This window comes from Heloderma suspectum, chromosome 2 (assembly GCF_057233095.1).
Source record: "Heloderma suspectum isolate Gila_16-S chromosome 2, 16-S_ref, whole genome shotgun sequence".
NCBI classification, from domain to species: Eukaryota; Metazoa; Chordata; class Lepidosauria; order Squamata; family Helodermatidae; genus Heloderma; species Heloderma suspectum.
In genome coordinates, this window is record NC_139459.1 from 278,230,431 (window position 1) to 278,258,269 (window position 27,839).

The following is a 27,839-nucleotide window of genomic DNA, read 5'->3' on the forward strand; positions in this document are numbered from 1 at the left end:
GGCTAAGTTAAAATATATTAAAACCCTAAATATTATTACACACTTAAAGGAGCTGCTCTGAAATTTAGATAGCCTAAGGGTGTGGCCCTATCCTTTACACTTGGCTGAGGTGCTGCAGTGTATGGCAGAAGCCCTGCTGGGCTGGAGGAACACAAGATCCATCACCTCCACAAAAGATACAAGCGCAGAACTGGCTGGCTATGCTGGTGCAACACTCTGTTGGCATATCCTCCTTTCTACCAGCAGAGCTCTGCCAGCAGCACATCTGAAATAGGACAAAGATGTGGGAGGGAACTTGCACCAAATCCTATACTCCTTCCAACCTTGACCCTGATGATGATGGAGCTGGTTCAAGGAAATCCCTTCCAACTGAATTCAGTGGAGAGAAAAACACAAAAACAAAAAATAACTAACCCTGCACTGCCAGCTGCCCAGCCCACATCACCATGACAGAGTACAGGATATGGTGGAACTCAGCCCCCAGTCAGAGCACACCGACACTCATTTCTAAACCCCAGACATGGAACCCATAACTCAGATCATAGGGTGCGCAGCATGGGGCTACATCACTCTAGCCTTATGCCATGCACACTTAGAGTGCACAAGGGAGAACTGTGGTTATGGGAAACATGTAGAAAAGGCACTTTGTGCACAGCCTAGCTCCAAAACACTACTAGGATCTTAAGCAATGTTGTTAACACTCCTCTTCCTGGAATTCTCACTAGTAGCCTGCCTCAGGACTCCAGACCCTAACACCCAGCAATCACTTCCCTCATGGCCTCAAAACTCCAGAGCAGCTGGGGTGTCCCCAAGTCAGGCACTGCTAGCTACACTGGATGGACTGCACTGATGTCATTGGGATGCAACAGGTGACACTGTCTCTGGCAAAAACCCAGGAGCCCTGCTGGAGTGACTGGTTGGCAACACCAGACATCTCACTTTTCACCCTCAGGAACCACTCCATCCTTGATGTTGTTCTATAAAGGTTATAACCACGCCACACATGTTGTTCTGCATTTGCTAGGGGTCAGCACATGGGGCTTCCACCCACTCACTCCACCCAAGGAGAGGGAGCATAGGGACAGGCGGCATGGAAAGGAGCAGCATAGCAAACCAGGGTGGGATGGGGATAGCTAGCTGCTAATACAGATAGCATTTCTACACCAGTGTAAAATCCTGCATTTAAAACGGGGCTTTCTGCTTCTGTTTTAATGCAGGATCACCACTGACTCCCCTTACACACGCTTTCTCCCCCCCCACCTTCTCCCCGCATCTGAGTCTTCCATTATCTTTCATTGATCTCGCTCCTCTTCTTGCCATTTTAACTCTTTTGACGGAGGAAACTGAAGCAGAACACAACAGGGTAATTTGATAGCTCATTATCTGTGATCTATTTAAAAACGGAACAAAGGGCATTCAGAGCAGGGGGGTCACGGCGGCCTGCAGAGTCCGCAAACTTCCGTGAGTGAGCAATCTCAATTGCAGGATAAAAGCTCATGTAACGAAGCCCAGAGTTGCAGTGACCAGCAGCTGCTCAACCATGAAAGTCATGGAGCAGCCAGGCCAACAGAAGTGCTCCATCATTGTTGGCCCTGCCCCTCCAGGGAGAAGCACCCACCACCACCAATCTCACCCCCCCCCCCGACAGGCAAAGCATTGGCCCAATGAAGAAACTACAGACACAGAATCTGGCTGAAAACAAGTTAACCACATATTAGGGAGGAGATGCAACATTTGAGGGAGGGAAAGGGAATGAGTGATGGATGACAGGGTGGCCAGGGGAAACAAGGAAATATCACATGTAACCCCACCTTCCCTACTAGCAACCCTGTGGTGGAAAGTATGAGACCTGAGTTCATAAAATAATAAGTGAGGGACAAAGATGCTGACCCCAACCTAGTGTGTGTTGCCTCCAGCCCACCAGTACCTCTGTTCCCTGAAAGGGGGTGGGAGAAAACCGATGAGCAAGTTAGATATGAAAAGCAAGAACTAGGACTTCTTTGACAGGGAAGGGAAAAAAAAGGGGGAGGAAGCAAAACAAACATTCAAATGAATAAATGATTTAAAGTACGTTTCTAAAGCATAAAATGGGGGGAAGGATGTCCAATAGTGATAGCGCCCACAAATGCAGGTTATATCTTAAGGCCTGTCTCAAGCTGTGCAGCCCAAGACTCAGAGGTTGCTGAGCTAGGCTTCAGCTACTGGCAGTTGGTTGTGGGGCCACTCCTGATGGGTAACTGGCTGAAAGGCAGAATGCTCCTGCTGCTCTCTTTCCTGTTTTGTTCCTCAGCCTAGTCCTCAGGACCCCTCTTTTCTGCCTCTGTCTCTGCCTCTTCACAGTTTCTTCAAAACCTTTCTTTACAATCTCTCTCTCCTCACAGTCTCCACAGAATCTCTCCTCGCAATCTGTCTCCTTTTATACTGTCTGCTCGGAATATCCACGGAGCAGCCTATCAGGCTCAGAAAGGATTGAGATGCTGGCATTCTATCAGAGGGCTGCACTGTACAGGTTCACACAAACTGGAGGGAGGGGGCAGCACATACGGGTGGGAACGAGCCTGAGTCAGGCCAATGGGGACCAGTGAGCTCAAGCACTCTCCATGACAGGAAGGAGAGCTGTTTTGCTACAGGGTTGCCTGCTTTGTCTCCACTTGGTGCCTGAGTCCTGCCAGATGACCTATTATGTCCTGCAGTTGCTGCTAAAATTTTGCCCTCCAGCCATGGATCTTGCACTGCATGGCCTAGATCTGGGGATGCCCCCACCCACAGATTCTCTGCTGAGTGGCCATGAGCTACTGCAGCCCAGCCATGATCTAGTGTCTCAGTGTGCCATGATCTAGTGTGTCAGAAACTGCTGTAGAAACAAGGAAGGAGGAAGGGAAGCAGTCAGGGCCAGCATGGATCAACCCTCTCTTATTGCCCAGCTACAGCCATGTTCTGAGGTTTTGGGGACCAGACAGAAGAGGGTCTGTGGGACCAGAAACACTGCTCAAAGTTTGGTGAGGCTGCTGGCCAGGTCCGTCCATATTGTCCTTTCACTGGTAAGATCACTGGCCCAATGGCCAGTGGGTGCTATCTGAATGCCTAGGAGATGTGTGTGAGGTCCTGGAAGGGGGGCAGGACTTGGGAAATGTCCTGCCAGTGGTCAGACCCTTCTCACATTTTGCAAGCACTGCACAAATTCTTTCTAAGCCCAGCTTGCGGAAAACTTGCAAATTCTCTCTCCAGCCCTTTCCCCCCAGACAGAAATAAAGGAAAGGCAGCGGCAGCAACAAGGTGCTTGCACCTTCCACCATAGCTTGGAATGAAGGCAAATGCCCCTCTCATGCCCACATATACCTCTGGATCCAGAGAAAGGAGAGGTCAGTGACAACATAAGCAATGGGCTAGGCAAGTATGCCAAGTCAGAACATGATGATCACTGGAAGGGGCACAATTCTTCCCCGCCCAGGCAAGGATGGGGGAAAGGAGGGGTATGTCTGTGGAAAGGAACAAGAGAAGCATATTGGGGGAAGCACAACATTCCCTGAGTGGGCCGCAGAGAGTGAAATTCAGGATTCTGTAAGCTGGAGAAGTAATCTGGGGGACTGAATGTCTCTTTCTGACACCTGATAGAGGGCAGCAGAATTGGCTGCCTGTTGGAATTAGAGCTGTGTCACCACCCAAGCTCAATGTGCACCCTTGCAGGACAACCCAAGGGTCCTATGAAAATGCCAGACACCTCCACTGAACTCCCTCCAACAGCAACAGAACCTGGGTGAGTACGTGCCTTTGCAACTCTCCTGCTGCTGAGTGAAATGGGCCTAACATCACTGTTAGCACCCTCATGTTGTCCAGCGGGAGGTCATTGCCACTTTTCATGTTGCTGGCATGGGGTTGATGATGTGGGCTGCTTCTCCTTCTCCTCCTGTTCACTTCTGCCTTGCTTGGGTGTTCCTGAGAAACAGCCTGAGCATGGACAGGGGTTCTGTGTGTTATCTAGCAAAGCCTCCTGCAGCTTGAGCCATGTGTAGTTGTTTGTTTTTCTGTGCTGCTGTGATAGCCTTTCCAGCAATCTGTGTGGAAGGGGCATGCGAGCAGGAGGAAAAAGCTGCTTGGAAGTGTTTTTCTGTGCCTGTGCGCGCGCTTTTGCAGACTGTGCTACAGGACTCTCGCTGGCTGGGGTTGCTGTATTGTCCACCATCTTTCATCTGTGTTGAGGGCATGGCGACATTGTGGACATGTGTCTGCATCAGTCTGTGTGGATTTGATCTTTCTATGTCTGAGTGGCATGGAGGTGTTGTTGATACTTCAGCCTCTGACAGGTGGGCACTAGCACTGTTGCCATGGTTACTGGAGGGGGTGTGTCAATTTTGCTCTGGTGTGCATATTTTAGAGTTGTGCTTCCCCCTTCTGGGCTGGGCAGGTATAGGATTTGGTGGATGTTGCACCAGCATAGCAGTGGAATGGAGGAACTCTCTCCCAGGCATAATTGGTGTATAGGATTGTTCAGTTCAACGATATTTAAACTGAGTTAAGAAAATGACTTGTAATAACCTTCTACACAGGTATTTTTTTATTTTGAATTAACAATTTAGGAGACTCTCGGCATAAGCAATCACCCAGGGCTTGCCTAAGCATGCAATGAGAGTGAGTTCATTCACATCTTGCACCTGGCACTTATGGTTAAAACCACTAATCTATCATCTCAGTATGTTTTATGTCAGAGACTTTTTTACACTGACCAGCTATGACCACAAACTATTCCACTGAGCTGTATATTTATTTATAACCCACCACATGACATAACAGTAGCCTCAGGGTGGCTAACAAGAATGTATTAAAAACAGGCCATATGAACCACGGGTTGTAACCTTGAAAAATAACATGCGAACACTTCAGAGAAATTGCAAGGTTTCTCTGGAGATAATAATTATTTCCCACAGTAAGTACAACACATGGAGATAAGAATGTTAAATGCTACTAGCTATTATACTATAGAACAGTACCTTGTAAGAAGCACAATGGAGGAGGAAGGGATAAAGGGTCTTTTAGAACTGTGACTTCCTGCATAGTACCAATGTGGGCATGAAGGTTGGCAGATCCAATGCTATTTAATACGGTTGGGGGGGGGATCCCCCCAAATCACAGAAGATGCCTCTGCCCAATTTTCAGGGAATCCCCCCTTTCTTCCCAGCACCACAGCCTAGCCCATTCAGCGGGGTTCCCTGATCTTCTGTGTAGCATTTTCTGGGGGCTGGACAGTCTGTTGTGGGGAGGAGGGGCAGGGAAAGTCTGCTTCTACCAGTCCAGTTGCAGGGATCCAACCCATCGTGTTCTGTGGGGCTCAGCGCCAAGTAAATGTCCACAGAATTGCAGCCTTAAATTTGTATCTTGCCTTTCCTCAAATGTAAAGGCTCAATGTACCCTATGAACAAAAACATATTATACTCCCCCACCCAATATAATGGAGGTTCTCATTGCTTTAGTCTGGAATGAGTCACTTGTGAATGTTAATGCAGGATAGAGAACGAAATGGTGTTTTCACATTTGAGAAAGCACTCTGACCTTCTCTTTATTTATTATTTATTTATTTATTTATTGCATTTATATCCCGCCTTTTTCCTTCTTGCAAGGAACCCAAGGCGGCTTACATGATCCTCCTCCTCTCCCTTTTATCCTCACAACAACAACCCTGTGAGGTAGGTTGGGCTGAGAGTCTGTGACTGGCCCAAAGTCACCCAGTGAGCTTCCATGGCTGAGTGGGGACTAGAACCCGGATCTCTGGGCTCCCAGTCCAACACTCCAGCCACTACGCCACAACTGTGCATGTCTCAATGTTGTTAATAAAAGAAAGTCTGCCAAAAATAGCTATTCTCACAGATGCATGTTTTATATTTTCATTACAGATACAGGAAACACAAAAAGCACAGTCACAATATTTTCAGGTAAGATACTAGCATTTTTGGGATTTCGCTGGTTTATAATTTGATATTAAAAGCCATATTAGATACAACATGCATGTAATTTTAAAATGATCATTTTTTGCTTTCTATCCTGCATTAGCAACGACTTAAGTACCACTTGTGTTAGAGCAGACCAAGAGTCCATCTAATACAGTGCTCTGTATCCAACAGAATTCCCCAGAGAAGTTCACAGAGCAAGACAGAGACAGTTATCCTCTGATGCTTGTGCAGCACTGAAAAGTGTGAAATCACAGGAAGAGAAGCAATTTTAAATCAAATATACATTCTCTCCCAGGTACACAGATTACAAGCAGATGTAAAACAAAACAAGCCTCATATGTGAGAAGCCCCCTCCATTCGATTCCATACTCAATACTAAAATCTAATTTAGTGTCTCTTATGAGAATACTTACTAACCATCGAGCAAGAGAGTTGCCCGTTGCAAGCTGCTTCTACTACAACGTGCTATTGAATGGCCCTAATTCTTTGGCTGAAGAAAGGCTGCCTGCCCTTCTCTCGCCTGGAAATCACTTAGCAGGCAGCTGCTGAGTTTCTCCGATGGAACATCTCTCCCTGCTACCTGGAACGGAAATCTGCTACTACCAGATCTTTCATCCTAAAACTTCTAAGTTGCAGCCACTTTCCACCTCCGTTAACAAGCAGCGGAATGGGGGCTACGTGTCCGCCCGCACCCACCCCTGCGTCCAGTATATCCCTCTTTCCCTTCCCCTACAGCACCCATCAGTAACGCCACCAGAGATCCGCCTGGCCTGAACACACCCTAAGTGACTAGCAAATGAGAAAAGGGTGAGACGGAGTTTCGCGCCGCTGCCTGCAAATCCGAGACATGGAGCGCGCTCTGGAAAAGAAATCCGGACGACTGGTACGGTCACTGCCTCACTGGAAGAGGGAGACTTGGCAGCCCCATCCTAAGCATGCTTACGCGGAAGCAAGTCTCCTGGTGGGACTCCCCTCCTAGCAAGTTGTGCCTAGGCTTGCAGCGAAAACGCCCCCTTTGCCTTGGGAAAGAGAAAACAGAACAGGAAGGGCGACCCACGGTCCAGATAGGAAAAGCAAAGGCAGCCGCGCGCTACAGCCCATAAAAAAAAATCCCCACATCCACAGTAGGACATTTTGGTTAGTTCAATAAGAGAGACGGGCAGCTCACAAAGCCAAAAGTCGCGGCCGGACACGCAACTTGTTCCTTGAGCCGCACCAAGCAGAGTTACAGGGCGGCAGTTGGGGCGTGTACGCAGAGGGCCGAAGTCTCTCGTCCGCACGGGGAGCCGCCCGCGATGCCACGAGAGCGCAAAACGCGACCCTCCGCACCAGCGTGTAAGCAAACCCCAGGCAGCACAGGGGGTCTTCCGGGGAGCCATGCAAGAGATGAAGCAACCCGGACCCGTCCTCCACGGCGCCGACCGACCCGCCCCCAGCCCCCCATTACCGGCTCGGGAGAGCAGCAGCCCCAGCAGCAGAGGGAGCCCCATGGCGGAGGGAGACCGAGTCGGCGCCGCGCGGGGTCACTCCGTTCCAAACTGGCCTCCGAGGGAAGGAAGGCTCACTGAGTTGGGCAGCCCCTCTTGCCCACTTGCCTGCCAGCCGCCCTCCTTCGTCCCGCCTTCGCGGGGACTCGCCTCCTCAGCAGGGGCTTGGGAGGTGCGCGCGTGGAGACCGAGCGGGAGGCGGGAACTCGCAACCAGCGCGCGAGGGGAGGGGAGGGGAGGGGAGGGCGCGGCGGCGGCACCCTGCTGGAGCGCGGCCGCAATTGCCGTGCACAACCGAGCGCGCCGCTCTCGGTGCAGGCAACCGCGGAGCTGCCCGGAGCGATTTCGGCTCGGGGTCGGCCTCGTGGTGGGCGTAGCGTGGCGCTTTTTCTGCGCCAGGACGTGCCCCCAATAGGGGCGTCCCTCCTCTTGCTTTGAAATTGTGAGCTGTCGAGCTTAAATTCTTAGAAGGAACAGGCTGGTCTCTCTGTGAGGAGGAGGCCCGGTAGCAATGGCTGAGCTGGGCAAGCGGGCGTGCCGGATTCTGTCGATTCTCAAGTAGCGTTTCTTGCGCCTCCTCTCTACAGACGCGCCGTGTTCGGATTTAAGATCAAAACCGAACTGTACAAATAGTGCTCATAGGGAGAGCCCGGTGAAGGCTGGTGGCCCCGATTTCGGTGGGGCTGTGGATCCATTCTGGGTTTCGGTCAAAAAACAAACAGAACTGTAAAGGAGGTATCCAAGGTGCTGAACCTAGTTTGGGGCTTGAACTTAACGGCTAGAGTTGACGGATAGGGTAGAAACGCTGCTTTATACCAAGGCAGACAACTACTCCATCTAGCTTAGTACTATCTTCACCAGACCTGGGTGCCCGGATGTTAGACTACGCTCCCATCATCCCTCCCCATTGGGTATGCTGGCTTGGGATGATAGGAGTTGTAGCCCAGAGTTCAGACAGGGTTCTTAGCCACTCCTATCTGAAAATGTGGTGAGGAATTGAACTTGAGACCATTTGCATGCAAAACGTGCTCTACTACCAGTATCGCTCCACCCTGCTGAAGCCTGACAGCTGCCACCATCTCTCAGGCATAGGACTGGCTTTGTGGTGGTTTGTGCTGGAAGGGGAAGGTCAAAGAAGTTTGGCAGCAAAGTGTCAAGGAATTATCAACAAGTTATTGGGCCACATTCTATTCTGGGCTTATCTTTTTTGTTAGAATGTGGGCAAATCTGGTGGATACTCTATTCTTTACTTGGATTTTCAGAATGTTTGGGCAGTCTTTCTCCAAAAGGTTCATTGTAATTTGTAATTGTTCAAGAAATGGCTGTAGGAAGCCATTTCACTATGGAGAACAGTAAACAGTAGGATTCCCCAGCCATTTGTGTTGGACAGATGCTACTTATATTGGCATGCTATGAAGACCAGTTCAGGTTGTGAAACCCCAAGTAAACTGAAGAGGATCGCCAGAAGGATATCTTAAAACTGTGTGTCTGGGCAACAGAATGGCAGATGAAGACATAGGAAGTCCTGAGAACAGTTCTGCCAAATATTCATATTATAATAAGCTTAATTTTTAGAAATGAGCCATTGTTCTTGTTCACAAATCTAATTCATTCAAGTCTTTGTAATCACAGTTACAGGGCAGCAGTTGGGGCATGTATGCAGAGTGCCAAAGTCTCTTGTCCGCACCAGGGAGCTGCCCGCGATACCACGAGAGCGCAAAGTGCAACCCTCCACACCAGCATGTAAGCAAACCCCATGGAAGAGAGGGGGTCTTCCGAGGAGCCATGCATGAGATGAAGCTCCCCGGATCCGTTCTTTAATAATTCACCAAAGACCTGCCTTAGGTTCCTTCCTGGAACAAAGTTATCAATATTTAGGATAGCCCTGGCCATATTTTTGCTATTCTGACTGGTGTTTTAGTTCAGCAGCAGTGCTAAACAATAGTAATAATATGACATTGCAAATCATTTAGCACATTCAGGTCAACCATGACTTGTTTTCATCTCTACCAACAGTGGCATTGCAAAACTTTTTTTCAGAGGCAAGTTGCTTAGCCTGAGATACACACAAAATTGGTGCTATTCATGGGCATCCGCTCCTAGGGGCAAGGGGGTGTAACTACTCCCCCCGCCCCAGGTTCCCATCATGATGCCATCCTGGGAGCAGCAACAGTGGCTGCTGTGCTGCGCCTGTCCCGTCCATCTCTACTTTCAGTTTGCAGCCACACAGGCAAGACTCAGGACAGGACAGAAGGTCAGTAAATTAAACACAGGAGAGGTGCCCCTGAATTTAACTGGCACTGTGGGAGAGCCTCCTAAGGCAAAGGGAGTAGAAGGCTGCAACACAACCAGGCTTCTCTATGCAGAAGCAGCTCCTTTTGAGAGCAGCAGCAACACCTCATGCTGTGCAAGCCTGCCCCATCTATCTCTTCTCTAGTTTCCTGCAACATGGGTAGGCAAGGCCCAGCCAGGGAAGGTCAGTCAGTTAGGCCTGGGGGTGGCAGGCTAGGATTCCATTGAGCACAGTTGAGAGTGGCTGCAATGCAAATGGCAGAAAGTGTACCTGGAAGGGGCGGTGAGGCCAGCTTTCTGGCAGGCCAGTCAGGCAGCGCCATGGCCTGTTAGGCCCTCTGTTTGGTAACCCGTGGGAGCCCCTGCCTTAGAAAGCAAAAGGGCAGTAGTATGACAGGCTCCCCCACTGATGGCTATGCATATCACTGACCTCCCATCCTGCTCCATCTGGCATGGGCCCCAGGCTGAGTTCACTTTAATTTAAAGTGAACTAATGAGTTGTTTTCCAGCACACAGGTGAGGTGTGGGGAGAACACAGGAATGTTGCGGAAGGGGGGAGCGGTATTGCTTGTAAGGACAATCCCTGCCAGGCCTAGAATCACAAGGGAAGATGCACTCCTTACGTACACTGGCTTTTTGTGACTTAACCCCTGCCCCTCAACCTGGTAAACATGCATAGGATTGGGCTGTTAACGCTGGTATGTGAAAGCACCTTAAAACCCTATGCATTCACCCACACAGGCTGGGAAAGTACTGCAAGAGAACATAAGGGAAAGGGAGGGATGGATAACTGTCACATTATGAGGACAGCCATTCCAAATTTCATCTGTGCTCATGGGCATCAGCAGGAAGGGGCAAGGAAGAACAATTGACCCCCTGGAGATGAACCATAATCTCCAGATTCCTAGCTTTATTTTTTTTAAAAACAACAACACAGCAGGTCTCTTGGCCTTGTAGAACCTGAGATATGAGGCAAAATGTGCAGCCACTATTCTGTCTATTCATTTTGTGAGAAACTAGCCTGCTCCCATGTTTTAGTGTTTTTAGCCAATGAATGAAGTCACAGCAGTGGGTGTATTAATATCTGGGTGTGGTAACCCTTCTGGGTGTGTTGAGCCTTTTGGGGGCCTTCCCTCTAAGGAAGTAATTTCAGCCTCATTTTTTTTGTAAAAAAAATCCATGAGTTTTTTGTGGCTGGGTTTGGGCAGTAATGTATCTACCAAAAAAAATAGAAGGTAGCAGCAAAGACAGGAGTTCATGATCTTTCTAACTCAGGTCTTATTTATATGTTTTGTTCCTGCGTTTATAAACATTTTAAAAAATTACCTTGACAATGTATGCAGGTAAAGTTCATCATTATTATACCTATATTGTAGGAGGCAGGGCTGTAGCTGAGAAAGTCCTGCAAAGTAGCCTAGTGTTGTTATTCCCATTTTGCGGAGGGATGTGTGAATAGTGTATGGCAATTCTGCAGTGTAATCCAGTGTTGTGGTGTCTTAGGGAAATGCAGATGGGGCTGTGAAATTGATAGAGATGGCGGAGAATTCCGCCATGGATCTTGGTGAGGCCAAACGCCAGTGCATTCAGCCCCCTGAAATCCGTGGTGGAACAAAGCCCCCGCCCCCCCAACCCACAAAAGGCGCGCAAAACAGAGCACTTACCTGCTGCCGTCTGCGCTGACTTGCGAATGGCAGCCGCCCTGTGGCCACCATTCGCTTCCTGATCATAGCCATGATAGACTACGTAAATACTTATGTAGCCTATCACGGCTAATGCAGGGACGCCTTTTGCGTCCAGCCAGGCTGCCGTGATAGGCTACGTAAGTATTTACGTTGCCTATCACGGCAGGCCAAAAAAACCCAACAGCGTACGCAAATGGCAGTGGCTACGGCGGCCGCCATTTGCGTTCCCTATTTTTCGCCGTTTTATCATAAAATCATAGAATAGTCATAGAATCTTAGAACAGTAGGATTGGAAGGGGCCTACAAGGCCATCGTGTCCAACCCCCTGCTCAATGCAGGAATCCAAGTCAGAGCATCCCTGACAGATGGCTGTCCAGCCTCGTCTTGAATGCCTCCAGTGTGGGAGAGCCCACCATTTCCCTAGGTAATTGGTTCCATTGTCGTATTGCTCTAACAGTCAGGAAGTTTTTCCTGATGTTCAGCCGGAATCTGGCTTCCTGTAACGTGAGCCCATTATTCCGTGTCCTGCACTCTGGGATGATCAAGAAGAGATCCTGGCCTTCTTCTCTGTGACAACCTTTCAAGTACTTGAAGAGTGCTATCATATCTCCCCTCAGTCTTCTCTTCTCAAGGCTAAACATGCCCAGTTCTTTCAGTCTCTCTTCATAGGGCTGCTCCGTGGAGCCGGCTGGGCAGTATTCTGGGGGGGAGGACCGGATCGCCTCCCCCCCGTCGAGGATTCTGGGGGGAGGGACGGAGTGCCTCCCCCCCCCCACTGCGAATCACATCCACGAAAAGGTGACTTTCGTACATCCCTAGAAATTGATTGTAGCAGCAGTGCAATTCATTAAGGGTTAGAACTTGTGTGTGTGTGTGTGTGTGAGAGAGAGAGAGAGAGAGAGAGCACTTTAAGAGAACCTGCTGCTTTTAGCTCTCATAGGAGGCCCAAGTAGAACCTCTCCCCATCTCTCTCTCAGTGTTGACCTTGGAGCTGAGACAGCGTGCCATGCAATTCTACAGAAGTTAGAGATTTCTCATGTATTGTAGAAATAAAGAAATCTCTTGTGAAGGTACCTGAATCTATTGTGTGTAGAGGAGAACTTAGCAGTAGGCTGCAAGCTAAGTAGCTCTCGCTCCCCCCCCCCCCCGCCCCATATTAACCATGTCCTTTAACTCTGTAATGGCCTTTGGCCCAAAGCACCATTGCATGGGTGAAGGGAGTCATGCAAAGAACTGAGGGTCCATTGTGCTATTGCTTCTGGGGAATCAAGAGCCACTTTGGGCACAATTATCTGTGGGGAAATCAACATGTAGTTTAATCTTTACAAATGCTAGACAGTCAGAACACAGGAACCATTAACAAATGTCAGATTTCAATTTGTAGGCCATATTCAGTGGTGTTTTTATTTTACATGAGGGACCGGTGCTACTTTGTGAATCAATTATCCTTTGACTTTTTGGTTTTCCAGCTTCCCTTTTACAAGAACCTACCTACCTCTTCTGTTTATCTTTGAGCATATCTTCTGATTCAGAATTCACATGTGAGGTAAATTGATACCCTCTTTTATTGTGACACAGTCCTTGCAAAGTTCAAGCAGGCAATTCCTTCATAACAAGGCAATTTGTACCTTTCAGTTTACAGGAAATAAAATCAAAATGACTGCTCAGTCACTGGCTCTGCAAGTTTGTTTAGTATTACTAAGCATAACAAGTTAAAAATCATGTTCTCTAAGCACTGACATCTCAATGTACAAAGTCACCAATTTATAGAGTCTGTCCCCCCTGCATTCCTTCACCCCCCCCAAACAATAAGTGTAACCATTAAAAAAACTAAGAAAACAATAAATCTCTCTCACTTCTCTTGAACACCAAAGTGCTTGAGTTTACCTCTCCAGTTACAATTTTGAGGCTCAGAATATATGCCAGCCTCCTACAGAAGAAACCAACACCCCACCTCACTACCCCAAAGATCAGGAAACACTAAGCTCCATAAGCTCTACAGCATTTCTTTCAAACATGAGCTGGTTGTTCTACTTAAAACATAAAAACTATCACCCTTGCAAGTAATAATGATTAAAACTATTTACCACTTAATTCAGTGTCCAATATAACAGCATGACTGGAGTTTTCAGGTATCCAGTTTTTTATTGTCAGCTCTCTTCTTAACTCTTCTCCTGTTCGTATTTGTTTCCTAGGGAGAAGTGGTATCTTAGGCTGCAATCCTATACCCATTTGCCTGGAAGTAAGTCCCTTTGAATGTAATGGGACTTCTTTTGAGTAGACATGTATAAAATTGCACAGTTAGTCTTCTGTCTTTGATGACTTGCCATCAAGCAATTGCACTTCCAAGTTCAAGGGCACCTCCTTGCATTCTTCTACTGGCCACAGCAAACAAGGCGTTGCTCTTATAATGCACTACTAACTTGAATGGGAAACTCCATTTGTACTTTATATTTGCTGCACAGAGAGCTTGCATATCCTTCAACGCAAGGTGTTTCCTGAGCATTTCCACTGTTATGCCTTGATAAAATTGAATTTTATTGCCCTGAAATTCCATCAAGTGCTGCTCTTGTCAATGAGAGGACATTTTCCATTAAACCATAGTGCAAGTACTTAATAACTTGCACTGAAAACCTGTACATGTCTATTCAGAGTTAAGTCCCACTGAGTTCAGTGTGCATAGGATCACAGCCTAAGTTTCTAGGCCGATCTGCTGGACTCGGAGGTCTGTCCAATGGTATATGTATTCTCTATAGGCCATTTATCTATATCCAGATCAGGCCATGTCTGTGTTAGCCAATTAATAGAGACTCCACTCCACTTTCTTAATAGATTCGGGGAACCCACCAAACCAGAAGTTTGATCATCATGACCTATTCTCCAGGTCTTCAATTTAATTCTGGAGGGTGAGACTCTTTTGGCTCACATGTTTCACTGCTCTTTGTAGGCTGATGCCAAAATTATACACCTCCCACTTTGTAATGATGTTTGAGCTGTTAGTCCTTCCAGTTCTGCCTAAATTGGCACCAGCTATACTAATAACTCCTCTTTAAGATCAGGCTGAAGTGATTTTATCTGATCCATAAATTCTGAAAGTTAATCTCTGTTCATTGTACAGCTTTGTCCACTGTTTCAACCTTCCCATCCAGCTCATGTTCACCTTATTGGCTTCCATTCCCTTCTGATGGCAAAGTTTAGTTTTTAACGTTCGTAATTTATACATCGCCATCCTCCACGGGGCACAGGTTTTAGCTCCCCAAACAAGCTTTCATGGACTGGAATTCACATATATTTGTTAGCTTTTAAGGGACCATAGGAATCTTTCATGTTTTTGCTGAACCACACAAACTAACACTGCTACCTCTCTCGGAATTGTCATAATAGTGAGGCAAAGGCGTTTTTGTATGCTAGCAGGCACCTTTCTTTGTCTATGCTTTGCATATTCTAGGGCCGAGCCCTGCAACTGAAAACAAATCCTAGGACTGGGCCCTGGTACAAATTAAACCCTGGAAGAGAGTGTGTTAACGTGGCTCATGTTGCAGCCAAAGAAAACTAAGTGCTCTTTAGTGACTATACAAACAACATCCGGCTCCACTAGTCTTATGATGTGACATAACAACTGCTGAAGAAAACTTGGAGCTCTGTTCAGTTACTCCCTCCCATTCCCAGTCTGTTTTTTTTTATTATTAACGATTCTGGCTATTTATATTTTGGCATCTGAAATAAGACAACACTTTGAGAAAGAAATAACTTTAGACAGGGCATGTGCAATTTACTAATCCGGTTTTTCATGCTTCTTTCTCTAGTGGGGCTGTAAGGGACAGATTACTCCAATCCTTTCTATCTGGCATTTGGCCAGCAACTTGTGGAAAAGCTGATCCACTATTTGGCACAAGTCCTTTCTTGAATCAGCCCAGAGCACTACAGAAGAAGCTTCCGGAAGTGAATCTTCTTCCCAGGCTGCATATACTCCACATGACCTTTGAGCACAACAAAAGCAAGGAGAGAACAAAATATCTTGGCCAACATCAAGTAGCCATTCACCCATTTGATAAGGCTTGTGAGGACACACTTTGAGAATCCATCAAACATTTCCCAAGAAGTCTGGCATAATACTGCTGGTGGTTTCTTCATGGCATATTCGAATGAAGTGCTTGCTGTTCAGTTGTTCAGTCGTGTCCGACTCTTCGTGACCACATGGACCATAGCACGCCAGGCCTTCCTGTCCTGCGCTTTCTCCCAGAGTGTGCTCAAGTCCATATTCATTGCATCGGTGGAATGAAGTGCAGTTAGGGCTAAATGCTTGCCTGCAGTAAACAATAATAATATTAGAAAAAAGACATTGGGAGAATGTAGAATTCCAGGAATCTTCTGCCAGTGAACTTGAATTCAGCTCTGCAAGAACACAGGATTCCAGGACAAGCTAGAACGGGGATAGGCAACATGGTGCTCACAGGCACAAGTGTGTGGGCACACATTCTTGGTGTCCACTAAGGTACTGTATCCATCCCACTTAAAAAAAAAATAAAAATCTAGCAGCTGGGATCATTTTAAGGCAAAGTGAGGCCTCTAGCTGCTGCCATCTTAATCTCCCGTTAATGCCTCTAGGCCACACATAGAGTTCAGAGATATTCTGAGGAAAAGAAGATGGCAGGTGGCTGTATGCGGATGCTTTCTTCTAGGGCTGTGCACTGCTTCGGCCCAAAGCCTGCATTGAAGTGGGCCGCTTTGGGCCCCTTCTGTTGCGAAGTGGAGGGGACATGAAGCGACCCGAACCAGGTCAGCTCTCCAAAGCGCTTCGGTGTGCTTCAGAGCTTCAGCACCCTGGCCCAGCCACACCGGCGCCTCCAGGCCCTTACCTGGGCTGCCCAACACTGTTGTTGCCACCATCACTGCTTCCACCGCTATCTCTGCCGCTGCCTCTATTGCCACCATCGTCATTGCTGCCGCCAGCCCTGGATGCACGCCAGCTCTAATTGCAGGCAGTCGCCATTTTTAAAATGCTGATTCCCTGCAACCAAAGCCAGCGCGTGTCCAGGACTCAGGAGCTGGCGGTGGTGGAGGTGGCAGCAACAGTGGCGGAGGTGGAGGCGGCAGCGGAGTGGCGGTGGAAGTGGTGGAGGAGGAGATGGAGGTGGCGGCGGCGACAGTGGAGGTGGAGGAGGAGGCGGTGGCCCAAGGAAGGAGCTGGGGGTATGCGCAGCGGGGTCAGGGTTTGGGGCTGAGTTCGGTTGGTGGCCCCCCAAATCAGCCTGAGCCAAATTGGGTCTGCCTCGGAAGCCACAAAGCGGCTGGGGTTGTCCCTGCACAGCCCTACTTTCTTCTGCAGCACATCCAGTCACCAAGAAAAAAAAAAGGGTCACTTCTGTCTGGAAAGGAGCGGGTGGCTAAAGAGAGTAGCAGGAAGAGGGCAGGGAGAGCAGCAGGAAGTCAGAGGGGGCTGGGGGGCCATCTGAGAGCAACCTGGAGGGTTGCATGCTTGTCTGCCTGAATGGATGGGGCTGCATGTGTGTGAGTAACAGAGAGGGAGAGAGAAAGGATTTAGGGGGGATTTTGGAGGAAACCTAAAACGAGTGAGCATGCGATTTGTATGCTTGCAGTGAGGCAGAGGAGGGTGTGTGCATGCACGCATGCATGCAAGCATGCAGGCAGGCAGGCATGTATGATGGATACATGGTGTGTGTGTGAGAGAGTGAGCAAGCAAGACTGACAAATAGTCTGTAAGCCAGGGTGAGAGAGAGTGAGTATATATGGGTGGTGATCCAGAGTGAGAAAGAAAAAGAGATTGGCTGGCAGTAGGGGGGATTGAAGAAGAATTTGCCCTCTGGGAAATAGTTTTCCATTGTCAGCCATTTTGTGGTGGTGCCCAGGACAGTTTATCAAATTGCTTAATGTGTCCACAAGCCCTAAAAGGTTGCCTACTGCTGAGCTAGAATATATGGGATTTTACCAGACTTTTAGTAGAGCTGCCCACCAACTAAAGGCGCTTTTAGCTGGTCAGTTAGTAACTTCAGGGACCTTCTTTTAGACAGTTCTTACTTCTTTTTTTAACACCATCATCGTTAAAAGTCTTATTCTAAAGGCTCCGTAAATAATGCTGTGAGAGATGACATTTTGGGCTGCTGCTGAAGACAAAGCTAGATCCCATCTCATGTTGGAAGCTGGTGTTACAGCTAACTACACTGTGTTCCCTAAACTTCATGTACTGTGGAGGTTCTGACCACAGTCCATCCCATCTTGAGTGACACATTGGCATTTGGAGACCACCCAATGAAAAAGACTCTACACTTTTGAATGAGGAGGAGGGAACTCTGGCTGTGACTGCGGAGCTTGGACCATTTAGTCAGGACAAGAACACCCAAATCCAAACTGCAGGGAACTGTGCAAACACGTCTCTGCTTAGGTGAATATTTAGAACAACGCAATCCTCTCGTTACAGGGCCAGTGACAGACACACACAATGCAGCCAGAGCATGTATTAGCACCTGTGCCACACAGAATTATTAACCACCAGCAAACAGCCCAGCAAAATGTCAACATTCGAAGAACACAAGGACAAGCGCTGTTGTTTCTTAACATCTGTTCATTATATGCCTCATAAAGCACACTCTAGAATTTGGTGCAAGATGTTGACAGTGACTGTCTGCATATGTGGCTTCAAATCCTTTTGCTTTTATCCCCAGATAGAAAACTGGAAGTATATTATCCCAGGGTATTCCATCCCAGAGGCACTGTATCTCTGGGACTAACAGAAGGAGCTTTTGTCTGTGACGTTTAAAAGGCAGTTTGCTCCTTTTCCCTAAAATTGGTTGCTCTTAGGGAGACTCATACATGCTAATAAGACTGAGTTAGAGGCAACTGCAGTTATAATATGAATGTTGCAGTGCTTCCACTATGTATCACGATAACCATTCTTTTAAATTGTGCAGAGTCCAAAACAGTACAGAGTTACAATCTTTTGCCCAGGCCAGGGGCATTGTTAGGGAGGGCACGGGCCCCGGATCTTTCGAGCTGGGCCCCGGATCTTTTGAGCTGTCCTAATTGCCATTTTTTAAAACATTTTCCCACTGACTTGCATTGGAAAACAGAAATGGCTATAACTTTTTTAGTTTGTATGATAAATATATGACGTTTGGAGGCTTGCCAGCCCCCATAGAGATGACTGAGCCTGCCAAATTTCAGACAGTTAGGGCTAGTAGCTTTTTTGCTAGCCACAGGTAAAATTTGCTTTTTCCAAGAAAATGTGTCAAAGCAAAGAGCTATAATTTATTTGTTCTTCCACATAAGTGTATGAAATTTGGAAACCTGGTAGCCCCCATGGAGCTGATGGAACCTGCCAAATTTCAGGCAGTTATGTCCAGTGACTTTTGTGCTAGTCAAAGGTAAAGTTTGCTATTTTCAAAAAAATGTGTCAAAGCAAAGATATATATATATATATATATATATATATATATATTGGGCTTCCACATATGTGCATGGAATTTGGGGACCTGGAAGCCCCTATAGAGATGACTGAGCCTGCCAAAGTTCAGACAGTTAGGTCTAGTGGCTTTTGTGCTAGCCACAGGTAAAATTTGCTTTTTCCAAGAAAATCTGTCAAAGTAAAGAGCTATAATTTTTGTGTGTGCTTCCACATAAATTCATGGAATTTGGGGACCTAGCAGGCCCTATGGAGCTGACTGAACCTACCAAATTTCAGACAGTTAGGTCCAGTGGCTTTCGCGCTAGCTATGCGTAAATTTTCCTTTTCTCAAAGTCTAAAACAAAAAGTAAAAACTGTCAAGTCACCCAGGGGATTAGAGATCCTAATCAGAAGGTGTTTAAGGTGACCATTAGGAGGTCACTATCCTTAATCTCTGGTGTAGGGTTTTTTTGAGGTGCAAAAAACCTCTCTCCCCCCACTTTTCTGCTCTTACATGCCCACTGTTGTGAGCTTGCCTGCAATGAAATTTTGAAGAGGGAGAAGGAAGGGAAGAAAGAGCTCCATGTGAAATACTGGTATTTCACACAGCATCTGATTTTACTGCCCCAAACTGGAAACTTTGGCATCTGCAGAAGTTTAGTAGCTTCAGTACAGCAAAGGATCCAATCAGTCTCCACAAACTTCTTTCTCTCCCTCCACTTTAATTCCTCCTAAATAGCTGTAGGACTCAAATAATCCCAAAGGGAGGGTTAGGACTATATGGTGTCATGATCGAGAAACTTCTGGAGCTTTTACATAGGTTCTCCAGTTTTAAAAAAGCTAGAAAAAGCCCTCAGTCACCTCACCTCATAAAGTTAATTTAAGTATGTGCAATCCTTATAAACCCTCCACAGCCTCCTAAATTCCTCTGAAGTACTACCTCTCTGAAAGGAGCCACTTGGCTTAGGGAATTCTCTCTACCACCCACCCCCGTGCACATTTCCAATCACCATTCTTCTTTTCTTCTTTCCTCCCCTATCCTGTTCTTTCTTTCTTTCTCTTCTTTATTCCATCCAGAGCACATCTTGGGGAATTCTTAAAGAGAATTCTTTTCGGCAGGCAAGAGAAGTTCTGAATGGTATTAGACTTTATACAAACAGACACTCCTCCTCCTCACTCAAGTCTTTGAGAACAGTGGGTTCACATGGTTGCAGAGAAATCTGGGGCTGTTTTGTTTGTCAGTTGCCATTGTCCAGCAATAGGAAGGACTGTAGCTCAGTGGTAGAGCACCTGCTTGGCATGCAGAAGGTCCCAGGTTGAATCCCCAGCATCTCCAGGTAGGCTTAGGAAAGAATCCTGCCTGAAACCCTGGAGAGCCGCTGCTGCCAGTCAGTGACAACAGTACTGGGCTAGATGGACCTAGGGTCTGACTCAGCATAAGGCAGCTTCCTATGTTCCTATGAACAGAAAGCTTTAATAAAAAATATGAGGTTTTGGTTTGTTTTTTAAGTGGAGGGGAGATAAATTCTGCTCATGTATACAAGCCTATGTATGCCTACTCAGAAGCCCCATTATGTTTAATGAGGCTTACCCACAGGAAAGTGTGCATAGGATTCCAACACAAGTTACTTTTGCCGGGAGGTTTGCACCTTGATGTTCTGCATATTTACTCAGAAATAAGTCCTGAGTTGTGAGCATGGTCCTGAAGGCTTAATACAGTGCCTACCCAATTCTGTCTAATGAATTGACTACCCTTTCAGCTCAGTCCTATGCATGTTTTGTCATTTGTAGATTTGGGGTGTTGTTGTTGTTTTTGCATGAACTCTAGCTTCAGTGGTGAGGGAAAGGCACTTAGTGCATGCTCAGAGTTTCTCCATAACTTAGACCTAGTTTTGAAAACAGACCCATTGGCTGAATCCTGGTGAAGTCTTGGCACAAATGAAGTTATGGGGAGGAAGATACAATGAGAGCTTGTGCATAACGAGGAGGTAGAGAGGAGTTGCACAAAACAAGACATCTGTTTTGATGAAGAGTTGCTGGAGGATGATAGGATGAGGAGGGATGGTTGCATGGAGGGAAATAGAATTAGTAGGGGGAGAATGTAAGTACTCAGTGGTGAAAGAAAAACATTCTGCACATGCTCAGAGGCACTCTCTATTTAAGAACATAAGAGCCGTGCTGCATCAGACCAAGCTCCATCTAGTCCAGTATTCTGTTCACACAGTGGCCAACCAGATGCCCATAGGAAACCCACAAACAGGACATGAGTGCAATAGTACCTTCCCACCCATGTTCCCCTGCTGCTAACAGTGGTGAAATGTAAATAAATTCTAGTAAGCCAGCATGGTGTAGTGGCTAGAGTGCTGGACTGGGAGTCGGGAGATCCGGGTTCTAGTCCCCACTCGGCCATGGAAGCTCACTGGGTGACTTTGGGCCAGTCACATACTCTCAGCCCAACCTACCTCACAGGGTTGTTGTTGTGAGGATAAAATGGAGGAGGAGGAGGATTATGTATGCCACCTTGAGTTCCTTGGAGGAAAAAAGGCGGGATATAAATGTAATAAATAAATAAATAAATAAATAAATTAGAATGCATGTATATCCTTTAGAAACTTTTCAGGTTTCTTGCCTGGGGGACACCTCAAATGACCTATGCATTTGCATACAAATTTACCCAAAAACTATTGGGGAAGGGGTGAATGGAAGGGAAAGCAAATCACTCCCTCGCCCAAACTGGAGAACCCCCCTTCCACATGAACTGCTGCACCTATCCTTCTGAAACTTTTCTGGTTTCTTACTTAGGGACAACTGTAGGCTGTCTGTAATTTTCAGAACAATGGTCCACAAAGAACATAGGGAGATAAGTATGACTTCTTTTGGAGACCTCAAAATGTCAAGGCCATCCTTGCACAAAAATCCTGGTGGCTAGCATTCTGAAATTTGGCAGACATGATCTCCTCTGATGAGGCAATGAATCCTGAAATTTTTATTCAATTCTTCCAAGGAACTAAACCTTATTGGCAGTTCTCTTTAAAAGAAAATCAAAATATAAACCCTGTACCTATTTTTCTGACATTGGACAGGAGTAATCCTCTTCTAGGGGGCTACTATGCCTGAAATTATCTAGTTCTGACCAAGAAAAAAGAGTTAAAGTTTTTTTTCTAATTTCCCATGGTAGTCTACAGGAAGCATAAAGACTTATTTTTCCAAACCTTGACTCAGGTTTGGTGCTGAGCTGAAGTGGTCTGACTACAAATTGGCCAGAGCAGAAGTGGGATGTTTTCCAAAATGCTGAATCGGGGTCTGAGTTGAAGGGGGGGGGGTCAGTGCACACTTCTTATGTATGTATGTAATCTATACACACATGCAAGCACACTGCATGCACACAGCACACACACACACACACACACACATTAGACGTGTGCTTAGACTTGTGTGTGTTTGTGTGTATGCAAATTTGTGTTATGGGCCTGTGCCCCGGATCTTTTAAGACCCTAGCAACGCCCCTGGCCCAGGCTAAGGATTATGCTGTCCTCACTGATTTTTCTTTACACTGAAGGAACTCTGGAGAAAATGTAGGGCTTGTGTGATGCTCTGGGCCAGCCTTCCCCAATCGGGTGCCCTCCAGTTGTTTTAGATTTCAACTCTCATCAGTCCAACCAGCATGGCTGCTCTGGATAATCCATCTTTTATCTTTTCTTTTTTGACACTGGAACTGCTTACGTGAGCCATGAACTTGGACCGTCTTTAAATCATGAACCAAGCAACAATTACTCTGTTCAGCTTTTCATCAGCTGTATCAGATAGTGGTTGTGGTATTATTGGCTAAAAAGCACAAATACTTCAGCTTTCAGAGTATCAAAGGTTATAGCAGAAAGCCATTTATTTCTTCTCTCTGACACAGCCTCTGATGAGTCCCTTGCACCAGCCTCTCTTTGTCATATGTACAGTCCAAGAAAGAGTAGGCAAGTCTTCGGAAAAGGCAGTGACCGAACTCAGTCATTGTAAACCCTCCCAGCTGGTCTGGGGGTTATGCAGCAGGATACAGGCCCATTCTTCTTGGATCATAAAAGAAAATGCTTTAATTTCCCTGAAGCAAAACCGCAGTTAACAACAGGGGTCGAGAGGTATCAGTAATTAACTCCTGGATAACTTGGAGATAGCTAGAATGTAGATAGCTAGAACAAACAGGCGGGACAAACAATCTGCACTGGAAAGAAACAATATTGATTTGATCAAAGGGTGAAATTCATGTGTTTGTCCCCATGAAATGCCAAGAAGCACTGTAAAAATTGGCACAGTTTCTTAAATCTGTTGAAAGAAGACATTTTATTTAAATCCACAAAGCTCAAAGAACCATCACACATAGGCAAGCAGCTATTGAGTGACAGATCTGCTCACCTCCTCACTGAGCTAGCCCATGTATGAAATCTAAACACCAGGACAGACCACATTAAGTTTTTTTTAAATGGCAAATTGAATGATCACTGACATTTTTGTGCACATATTTCAATTGGAGAACAGAATTCCAAATTCGGATAAGTGTGAATACTAAAGGATAACTGTATTTTGGTTCGGGTATCAGTTTGAGAAGTGCGAATTAGGTAGGTTTGCATTGAAATGCAAACTGAACTCATTTCTCCTCCATTCCTGGCATAGGCACACTCTCAAAGTGCAGCATTAGAGCAGAGGTGTTTGAACACAAGACTGCCCTTCCTATAAAACAGAGAAGCAGCACTTCGTGTTGTTTCAAGATGTTATTATCTCCCCCGTCACTTTCCTTTCCCTCTCTCCTTATTTTTCAGTTTGCAGATGTGCTATAGTTTTAGTGGCAGTGTGTCTGTCTTTGCCTAAGGCAATACTTGAGTGTCTAGAGAGATGGGCCAGGACCTCAGGGCTGCAGCTGGTCAGAGGACAAGCCTATGATAATGAGCAGAAAGCTTAGAACAGAAAGCCTTGAGAGCCAATGACATTTTAGGGGCATTATAGGACAGAGCACCATAAATGTCTTCCCTACCACCATTTAGAAGTAACCTGGCATCTGTTAGCAAACAGGATTACTGTTCCTTTCAAACTCAGGGAGAAATTACAAGAGCAGGTGACACTTAGCTTCTCTCTCTCTCTCTCTCTCGCGCGCTCTCTCTCTCTCTCACACGCACGCGCACACAACAATAGTCCTGCTTCTGGTTGGCTATAGGAGGATCTGGCCTTGTCTACTCATTTCAGTTATAATCAGCATGGACACCTGAACAGGCAGTAGGCTGGGGCAGGTGTTTGCCATTTTCTTTATCAGAATAATCTGATGCTACAGTGACTTTACCTGTAGAGAAGAGAGCTACAGGCTTTCCCTTGCAACAGGACTTTGAACCTCAACAGAGGAACTACTGTGCAGACAAGGTTGCCATTACTTCTGAAGCTAAGCATCCCCTCCCCCTTCAATAGCAAAAGAGGGGCACTTTTGTTTTATTTCTTTAATAAAACCACTGGATATATGCCCAAGAGGTTACTAGATTCCAAAGACTGTTCAATACTGTATGTACTGAGCCAAAACAGATGGGACATCGCAGCCACCACCCAAAGATAATGTGGAAACAGATGCAGGTTGGAACCTCGGGAGGCTCCTGTAAAAAGCGCATCCTCACTTTGTGCCGTGAGTTATTGCAGCTGGCCTTCTGGAAACAGAAATTTAGAGAGAGGAGATGGTTATTTCTTAGTGCCAGAGAGAGGAGTTTGTGTGCCAGGATTAAAAACTGACTTGAGAGACAAGCAGAGAGGAAAAGAAGGAAAGAGACAAGCACAACTGGCTAGGCCACTAGGCACAACACTGAGATATTGTAAAGTAACGGGTAGGCAGAGTGCTGCTCTCTAGGTGTTTGGGACTATAGCTCCGCCATCCCAGCCCATTTGGACATGCTGGCTATGGCTGATAGAAGTTGTAATCTAAAACATCTGGAGGGCACCAGGGTGTCTACCTCTGTAAGATAAGGTGTGTGTGTGTGTGGGGGGCTTCTTAGACCAGACCTTCTCAAACTGTTTTTTAAGCAGTGGTCACAGAATATATACAGCAGCTATGACCCTTATTCTGATGGTGTGGCCACAGCACAGACATATCCCCAGTGCCAGCCCAAGACATTTTGCTGCTTGAAGAGGAGTCCAAATGCCCACCACCCCAGCTAGGGTTGCTTTCATCTTCCCACCCCCCTGGTGCTGCCTAAAACAAATTGCTTCACTGTACTCCATTACTAATGGAGCAAACTGCTGCCTTGTTGTTTGCATCAAGAGACACCCAGTCTTAGACCTTCATTTGGAGACAGTTCCAAGGAAATACTTGAGCATTTTAACTTGTGTGCCAGATAAAAGGCACATGAGAAAGACCTTTTTTCAAAACAAATTAACACATCGCCACAAAAGACATGGCTACCTTTCAATGCCAGCTTGAGGCCTACCTCTTCCTTTGCTCATTTGGTGCTGCCCTCCATTCACCCCAACCTCACACTGATCTGCAGTGCCTTCCAAGGAGTTGTGCAAGCAGATTCAGCAGCTGCAATACACAGAAGGATTCCAATTGCTAATGTTGTGTGAAAAATGCTTTTTCTTAGCAATATTATTATATTGGGGAAATGGACAGCTCCTGGGCTCATATTCTGTCTCTCTGTGTTAATCTCTCTCTCTCCCCCAGAAACAGTCTGCCATTGTATATTATGGCAGGAAAGGGACATTAGTGGGGTGTTGTTGTTTTTTTTACTAAAGAGGAGCCTTGCTGGACCAGCTTGAAGGTCCATCTAGTTCAGAAACTTGCTTCCCACAGTGACCATAAGCAAGGCTTAAAGGCAATAGCCCTCCCTCTGCTGCTGTCTCCACAACTGGTATTCAGTGGCATGCCTCTTCTGAACATGGAGACTCCATATAGTCAGCGTGACTTAGCCATGGATAGACACACTCCTCTCTCTTCCTCCTCGAATCTGTCTATACTCCTTTTAAGCCTGTGGCCATCATATCTTGGGCTTCTCTACATAAGTCTGTTAATTCGCTGCATCTACTTTCAGTTTCATTGCAGAATTGAGCAGGGAGAACTACATAAGGATCATTTCCTTTCCTGGTTTTCTGCTACATAACCTCTAGGTGGCACTGTGGTATAGCAGAATAGTGCAAATACACAAGAGGAAATCATGCTTTCTCTCACAGTGTAGAACTAATACCCCATTTTCCCTGCTCTAAAAAAACTTAGGAAAGTGTTGTTTACAAACAGAAGTGAAACTGGAGGGTCAGGATGTACTCTAAAGAACCTGTAAACAACCATGAGTCGGGAATGATGGGCACACAACCAATGCTTCATGTAGAAAAGCTCCTTGTGGCAGAAAGTTTCATTATTAATTCTGTGTTGCATGAAGAGGTCCTCTCTTTTGTCTTGTCTCTTCTTAATCAACTGCTAAACAATTTAATTAGATGACCCCAAGTTTGCTTGCTTGCTTTATATATATACACTACCCAATAGCCAAAGCTCAGAGCAGTTCACAACAATTCACAAGATAAAATACAGAATAAAAATGTAAATATACAAAATTTTAGAACAATTTTTACAGCTAAAAACAATTTCAATAAAACACTACACCTGTTCAAACAGCTGACATAAACACCTGGCTACTTACCAGCACCCCTTCATGGATCACTGCCTTGTTGTGGCGAAGGGGCTTGCGTAACTCAGTGAAGCCATAAGCTATGCCGTGCAGGGCCACCCAAGACGGACAGGTCATGGCAGAGAGTTCTGACAAAATGTGGTCCACTGGAGAAGGAAATGGCAACCCACTCCAGTATTCTTGCCAAGAAAACCCCATGGAACGTATCACAAGGCTAAAAGATATGACGCCGGAAGATGAGCCCCTCAGGTCGGAAGGTGTCCAATATACTACTGGGGAAGAGCAGAGGGTATTTCCAAGTAGCGCCAGAAAGAGTGAAGCGGCTGGGCCAAACCCGAAAGGACACTCAGCTGTGGATGTGTCTGGTGGTGAAAAGAAAATCCGATGCTGTAAAGAACAATATTGTTTAGGAACCTGGAATGTCAGATCAATGAATCAAGGTAAGCTGGAGGTGGTCAAACATGAGATGGCAAGATTGAACATCGACATCTTGGGAATCAGCGAACTAAAATGGACAGGCATGGGCGAATTTAATTCAGGTGACCATCATATCTACTATTGTGGGCAAGAATCCCTTAGAAGAAATGGAGTAGCACTCATAGTCAACAAAAGGGTGGGAAAAGCAGTACTGGGGTACAATCTTAAAAATGATAGAATGATCTCAGTACGAATCCAAGGCAAACCATTCAACATCACAGTAATTCAAGTCTATGCCCCAACCACTGAGGCCGAAGAAGCTGAGGTTGATCGGTTCTATGAAGACCTACAACACCTTCTAGAACTAACACCAAAAAAAGATGTCCTCTTCATCATAGGGGATTGGAATGCTAAAGTAGGAAGTCAAGAAATCACCGGGATAACAGGCAGGCATGGCCTTGGTGTACAAAATGAAGCAGGACAAAAGCTAATAGAGTTTTGCCAAGAGAACATGCTGATCATAGCAAACACTCTTTTCCAACAGCACAAGAGGCGACTCTACACATGGACATCACCAGATGGTCAATATCGAAATCAGATTGATTATGTCCTTTGCAGCCAAAGATGGAGAAGCTCCATACAGTCAGTAAAAACAAGACCTGGAGCTGACTGTGGCTCAGATCATGAGCTGCTTCTTGCAAAATTTCAGCTTAAATTGAAGAACGTCGGGAAAACCACTAAACCGTTCAGGTATGACCTAAATCATATCCCTTCTGAATATACAGTGGAGGTGAGGAATAGATTTCAGAGATTAGACCTGATAGACATAATGCCTGAGGAACTATGGACGGAGGTCCGTAACATTGTTCAGGAGGCAGCAACGAAATCCATCCCAAAGAAAAAGAAATGCAAGAAAGCAAAGTGGCTGTCTGATGAGGCTTTACAAGTAGCTCACGAAAGAAGGCAAGCGAAAAGCA

General features: G+C 46.3%; 1 protein-coding gene and 1 pseudogene across 1 annotated transcript in view; both read right to left on the minus strand.

Moving 5' to 3' along the window:
- The window catches only part of GFRA3 (GDNF family receptor alpha 3), a 25,454-nt gene extending 17,866 nt beyond the window's left edge, over window positions 1–7,588 (minus strand). The window contains exon 1 of the mRNA XM_084839483.1: window positions 7,393–7,588. Within this exon, the coding sequence (XP_084695609.1) occupies window positions 7,393–7,435 (43 nt within the window). The 5' untranslated portion in view covers window positions 7,436–7,588. The remainder of the gene's footprint in view (window positions 1–7,392) is intronic.
- The window catches only part of LOC146354657 (CD166 antigen pseudogene), a 23,728-nt pseudogene continuing 3,357 nt past the window's right edge, over window positions 7,469–27,839 (minus strand).